General features: G+C 38.0%; 1 protein-coding gene across 1 annotated transcript in view; it reads left to right on the forward strand.

The window, feature by feature from the left end:
- Positions 1-6,969, forward strand: part of LOC107103594 (NACHT, LRR and PYD domains-containing protein 12-like) — a 127,019-nt gene that overhangs the window by 43,409 nt on the left and 76,641 nt on the right. Inside the window, exons 7-8 of the mRNA XM_015403363.1 lie at positions 188-358; positions 5,050-5,226. Coding sequence (XP_015258849.1) covers positions 188-358; positions 5,050-5,226 — 348 coding nt within the window. The remainder of the gene's footprint in view (positions 1-187; positions 359-5,049; positions 5,227-6,969) is intronic.

Here is a 6,969-nt window from a genome sequence, read left to right on the forward strand (position 1 = left end):
AAGTAGAATGGGAGGCAGATCTTTTAGTTATCAGGTTCCTCTACCATTGAGAAAGTAGCCACATGAGATGGAACATCTCTATTTTATTGGGGTCCTTGACAAAAACTGTTTTAACCTGCATTCTGTTGGCTTTAGCTCAGATATTTTCTTTTTTTAAATTTTTTATTCATTTTATTTTATTTTTTAGATTTGTTAATTTCCAGTTCGAAAACATCGACCAAGTTTTTGTCTGTTATTTGAACACCAACCCCCCCCATTTGACGGAACTGGACCTAAGCAGCATCAACTTTAAAGATGACAGAGTGAAGGGTCTCTGTGATTATCTAAAGAAACCTCTCTGCAAACTACAGATATTAAGGTAAGAATCAATATTTTAGATTAGTGCTGATATTTCCTATGTGAAACAGTTTTATTTCTGACAGCCATCTTATATTTGGTCTTAGTTTTCATCCAGAAGATGAAAAACATGATAGTTTTAGTCAGTTTAAAGTTTCCCTTCATAAAACAGCTAATCTTTACAATTTCAACCAGATTCTTTAGCCGACTGACAGCTCTATCCTAGATGCTAAAATAGCTGGTTATAGAATGCTGCCATGTAGTTCATCATTGCTGTTAGGCAAGAAACTTTGATTTATAGAATTTAAATAAACTTTTTTTTTATTAATTATTGCCATACTTTATAAAAAAAAGTGTCTCACCAAAATAGCAGATCTAGTTCAACACATCATATTGGTTAAAATGCAAACCGACAAGCTATCAACATTTACCATAAAGGAAAAGTTTTGGAAATATAAGGTTTCCATACTAAAGCAAACACTTCCTGATCTACTATAGATTATGCATTAAGCACAGATCAATAAAATCTGCATCACTACAAGGAAGCAAATAATGAAAACATTCTTGTTTCTTCTTTCGGTAATTTTGTCATTATTACTAAGAATTTGCCCCTCAGTTACTGTTGCTCAGGGGTTAAAGTAGATTCAAATTCATAGCGGTCTGAAATAAATAATTACACAAACAACCTACATAATTGCCTTATAATGCCATGCCATGGCAATCAGAACCTAAATTTAATGAATATGTGAACTAAAATGTTGATTTAAACATATTCAGACAGATGGAATATTCAAAGAGATGGAAAACAAGAACAATGAGAGATAAATATTCAAAGATCTATGTACCTTTTCATATGGATCTTTATCCAAAAATAAAAAGTATGCAATTAATTATTCGCTTTAGATATAATATAGGGATTCCTTTGGTAGAAATTCAAGAATGTTTATTATTACCTCTTGTGAGCTGGAAAAGGTGAAATCTTGATAGTTAGACAAAAGGATTTTTTACCCTTGGCAGAGGATGATCAGCCACATATAGTTTATTAAGTAGCGAGAGCAGGAAGAGCTGTACTGCTGAGAGCAAACCATCAGAGTGGAGCGTATAGCGCAGACTCTGAGCTAAGCCCTACAAAGACGCACTTCTGCACAAGAACAGCTGGAAGATCAGAGTTAGTCAGAGTCTAGACTGCAGTTCCTGACCAGATTACTTTCACTTCTACTGCTGCAACCATAGTCCATCTGTGGTCATGCAGAATGTGCAGCGCTGCATGTCAGGTGGGTGGCGTAACAAAAAACAATGCAGCAGCACGGTTGATACTGTTTAGCAGATTACAGCACAATGATGCTTTTTAAATGTCTGACCGACCACCCGCTTATGTTTAGTCTCACCCCGTCAACAAAAACTCACCCCCATGATCATCATCAAAGATCCATGTTTAGCTTATGAAAAAGAGGAGCTTCAACAAACTAGTCATGTTTAGTCATCATTGACGAAAACATCACTGATGCAAAACATGTTTTGATACTAAACTGTTGATATTTTACCAATTTAAACTTAAGCTTTTCATTATCTTTAAATGAAAAATACTGATTAATTTATTTTAAGGGTTCATATCGTTTTTCAGAAGATATGTTTCTTCTGACTTTACCATAGTTCAGTTGTTCTTGCTGCAAAATTATGTTTGATTAAAATGTATTACCACAATGATGAATAATTGTTTCATCTTGTAGTCTGACTACCGTTGATCAGCTTTATACCTGGTATGGGAGAGGTGTTGTCATGTTGGGTTCTAGGCGTCTAACCCACATGCAGAAACACTCGTGAAACAGAGTTCAAAAGTTTATTTACAAATTTACAGTTATTGTGAACAGGTTCTTGGCTCGGCAGACAGGTCACGGGAGGAACACCACTGAGGAGGACAGAGGAGTTAGGGTTTATCCAGGTAAACTGCAGTTTTACAGATGACGGGGTAAATACCTGCTCAAAGGTGGAACTGAGATGCAGGGGGGGGAAACCTTGAGGGTCCAGAGGCTAGTCGGCAGGCCGAGGGCAAAGGCATAGGCTTAACTGAGTGCAGGCAGGCAGATTCCAGACTGAGATAAATCTCCAGGATTTCAGGTTTTCAGACAGGACTCGATCTGTGAGGCAGAGAGAAACAGGGTCAGGCAGGTTCACAAATATCAGAGATACAGATCAGGTTGGTTGGCTCAGGTCTCGCTCTACCATTACTGGCAAACACTCTGGCAGGGAAGTGTCAGCCTCTTCCTCCTTAAATAGGGCTTCCATGATGAACAGATGGAAGACAGGTGTCGCAGTCAGCTCATGCCCTCAGGAGATCTCATGCGCCCTCTGGTGGAGAAGGTGGACAAAGCCTCCAGATCCCAACAGGTGTAGGGGTTTGTTGAAAGCTGCAGTTCATACATTCCTAAGCAAAGAGCATTTTGAACCGGATCTTTATGGTGTAATCATTGACTGCTTACAGATTTGCAATGATCAGTCTGGTGTTCAGCACACCTCTGCTCAGTTTTGCTGTCTTAAAGAAAACGTACTACCTTAATAAACATTTCTGCAAAATAAGCCATAAGTCTTAATCAAAGACAGATGTAAATCCCTCTGAGAAGTAATACAAGGAAAGAAACTTAATAGAAACAAGAGCCCAAACTTATTTCCAAATACACAGAGACCAAATGAAAATAAGTAAACCAGTATAATGAGGCACATTTGAGCATCTGACCAATATTTATAGACTGAGTGAGCAGCAATTTAAACACACTGTTCCCTAGTGGACATGCTCCTGTTTAGCTATAAACTCCAGAACCATCTAAAACTGTTCATTATGGATTTTGGAACCACTTCTCTAATAGAAACCTGACCCAGAATGGAAGAAAGCAGTAAAAAAAAATTAGATTAAAGCTGTACAAAAATAATGAAACAAATAAACAATCGAGCAGAAACACAGATGCCCAATAGCTGATCCATTATTATTAAACCCAGATCCAAGCTGAGCAGCACCACATTAAGTTACTGTTCACAGAAGGGATTAGAAACGCTTGCCTGCTCTGATCCACAATGTTTCACTTTTTAGCTTGACATATCATTAAGGTGTGCTGATGAAGATTCTCAGTCATCCAGGTCATAGTCATTCCGTAAAAGTTTAAAAAACAATCCACTAGACATCCACTGGTTTTCCAAGGTTTGAAGACGTTTTGCTTCCTCTCCAGGAAGATTTCTCAATTCAAATGTCTGGATCTGCAGTGAGTTTGAGTCTTTATATAGACAAAGCCTTGTACTGCTTGGAAACATGCAAATGGTAACCGATGTGTGAGTCATTTGGTTCCATTGTTAGCCTGTAATATCTGAAACCTCTCTATGATTCTTAAGGTCGGTCTTTGAAGGTGGGGATTGTCGTTAAAGGGGGGGTTGTCTCCTGTAATACCTGAAACCTGTCTATGATTGTTAAGGGTCGGTCGTTAAAGGAGGTAGTGATCACCTGGCTGAAGAGAGGAGGTACTTTGTTCCTCTGTGATGGGTTGGGGGTTGTGGTGATATCTGGAAGGGATCATCTCTAGAACTGAATTGTAAGTTTTTGGAAGTTGGAATCTGAGTCCATCACCTCTGTTTAAAGTTGTTTTTTCTCTCTTAACATAGATGGCTTCCTTCACGCCCCTCTCAAACCACCTATTATCTTTGTCCAAAATGTGAACATTCTGGTCCTCCAAAGAATGTCCTTTGTCCATAAGGTGCAGATGTACTGCTGAGTCTTGTCCAGAGGAGGGTGCTCTTCTTTGTTGGGCCATGCATCTGTGGAGAGGTTGTTTGGTTTCTATAATACAGAGATCAGAGCATTCCTCGCTGCACTGAACAGCATATACCACTCCGCTCATATTCGGTCAGGGGGTTTTATCTTTAGGATGAACTAGCCTCTGTTTAAGGGTTTGGTTTGGCTTGAAATGTCCTGGGATGTTGTGTTTGGAGAAAATCCTCTTGAGCTTTTCAGACACTCCAGCAACATAAGGGATTGTGATGTTTTTTCATTTAATTTTGTCATTGCTATCTTCTGTTATGTGTCTTTTGGATTTCCTTGCTGATTTGATAAATGCCCACTTTGGATATCCACAATTTTGGAGAGCATCTTTGATGTGTTTCTGTTCTTTTTGCTTCCCATCTGTTTTAGTAGGGACATGTTCTGCCCGCTGTTGTAAGGTTCTGATGACTGAGAGTTTGTGTTCCAGTGGGTGGTGTGAGTCAAAAAGAAGATAAGATCACATCAGGAATAAAAGTACAGCACTGTGTGGTATGAACCTAGATGCTCCTTCCTTCCTTGGACTTTCATGGAAGTGTGGGTCCAGCAAGATCTGGAACAAACGGGTCAAACACTTATGGTTCCAGTGGTTCTCGTTTCCACACACTGGTTCTCGTTTATAATTACAATAATTATGGCGTGGTTTAAACGCCATATTAAGGCTCTATTGTAATTCCAGCACAGAACCTCTAAAGCCCAGACTGAAGCATTCTACAACATCATGGCAACCTGTGGTGTCTCTGCTGCTTTAAAGATTTAGTCAGTTTTACTGAATCAAATGTTAGACATCAGTTCATGTTTCTCTGGCTTTTACTGAGCTAGATTATGTCATTTTACTAAGTTCTTGTTTATATTTCATTTTTAACCTGCACACTGTTTGCTTCAGCTTATCTGTTTCATTCTTTTCTCAGATTGAGGCTGTGCAGATTGTCAAGCATCAGCTGTGCTTATCTGGGCTCAGCTCTTAACTTCAACCCTTCCCATCTGATAGAATTGGACCTGAGTCAGAATGAAGAACTGAAAGACGCTGGAGTGAAGAATCTCTGTGATGCTATAAAGAACCCCCTCTGCAAACTACAGAAATTAAAGTAAGACTCCATGGTTTTTTGGTAGATTCTATTAAATGTATTAAAGAAAAATGAGCTTCCATTAAAGTAGATTCACACGATGGTTGTTCTGAAATTCCTATTTTAGACATGCAGCACAATAAATTATATCACCCAGCTTTGTTTGATGCCAGTCAGCCCACTCTTTATTCTGTTTTTCTCTGTAGAGAGAAAAAACCTGTTAGAACCTGTTCTGAATTGCCTAGCCAGAAGTTGCGTGTGGTGGCCGGGAATAGATAAACAAATTGAGAAAATCACCAAAACTTGTTATGATGGCACAATATTCACAATGCACCAACACAGCTCCCCTACATCCTTGGTATTTACCACCTGCACCCTGACAAAGAACGCATATTGATTTTGCTGGCCATTTATGAACTCCTGGTTTCTAATTGCTGTAGATGCTAGGTCAAAATGGCCAGAAGTTGTCCCCCCCCCAAAAAAAATCAATAATATCTGAAAATACTATTTCTGTTCTGAGGACCATCTTCTCTAGGAATGGTTTGCCTGTTCAAATAGTGAGTGATAATTTCCCTTAGTACACGTCCAATAGGTAAATTTTTTTGTGAAGAACAATTAAGTAATATCAAACCATTATACTAGAATAGAGTTAAGGTTGTGACTTGTATTACTTTAAATTTCAACATATTGCATATTTTCATAATGAGGAGAGTGATTATCTAATTAGATGTTTGATTATAAAAAACTTGCTCTATGATTTGTCTGTCCATTATGAACCACTATGTGTGGAAGAGTGAGACAGCGGGTAGCAGCCTCCCAGGCGGGAGCTGTTGACCTCAGTTCTCCCATGGTGATGTCACATCCTTGCAAAGCCAGTAGGAAAAATCAGATGCAAGAAAGAAGGTGCTTTTATCAATGTACGGGATAAGGATACAGCACTATAAGAGATCTATTGATATAGTTTATCAGCAAAAAAAGAGAAGAAGTTTATTAATGGGTTAGTCATCTTTTAATGAGAGACCTTCATCTGGTTCTGTTGAACTGTTTTTTTTTTTAACTTTTTATTTTCAATAACAATTTTTATATCAACACATACATATGTCCACCCTTGTCTCACAATTTACATCTTAATATTGTCTTAAAGATCATTTTAGACCTTTCACTTACATCAGGCATACAGGCTGTCTATTCCAGCTCCGTTAACAGTTATCCAGGGGCTATTGAAGGAGAAAATAACAAAAAGAACCTCAAAGAACGACAAATAAAGGTGCATTTCCTTCAGATAGACACTAGCCCAATTAAGAGAAACCCATATTCATTAATAACATTCATGGATGTATAAGTCACAATGATTAAGGTGAAATGTACAACAGTAGGCACACTGGGAAAACAGATTAAAGTAATAAAAGCACACAAAACAAGATAAAGTCAAAAAAATACACAATCTAAAAAAAAAAAAAAGGACCAAAGAGGTGTCAAGGTCCCAATATAAATTTAGCTATAGGTTTCCACTTAGTTTCAAAGAACTCCAGCTTAAATTGTAGTCTTGATGTTGTTTTTTTCCATGATGTAAACTTTTCTGAATCTATCTCTCAACTCTGTGATACTAGGAGGTTGTGGCCTTAACCATGCAGATGTTATACACTTCTTCGCGATCAGGAGCATGACCCCAATCAAGTATTTATTGTCTTTATTGATCAAGTCCATGGGAATTATTCCTAAAACATATACAGATATATCCAGATCTAAATAAATGCCTAAAAT

Source organism: Cyprinodon variegatus, unplaced genomic scaffold (assembly GCF_000732505.1).
Source record: "Cyprinodon variegatus isolate N-32 unplaced genomic scaffold, C_variegatus-1.0 Scaffold1484, whole genome shotgun sequence".
Lineage (NCBI taxonomy): Eukaryota > Metazoa > Chordata > Actinopteri > Cyprinodontiformes > Cyprinodontidae > Cyprinodon > Cyprinodon variegatus.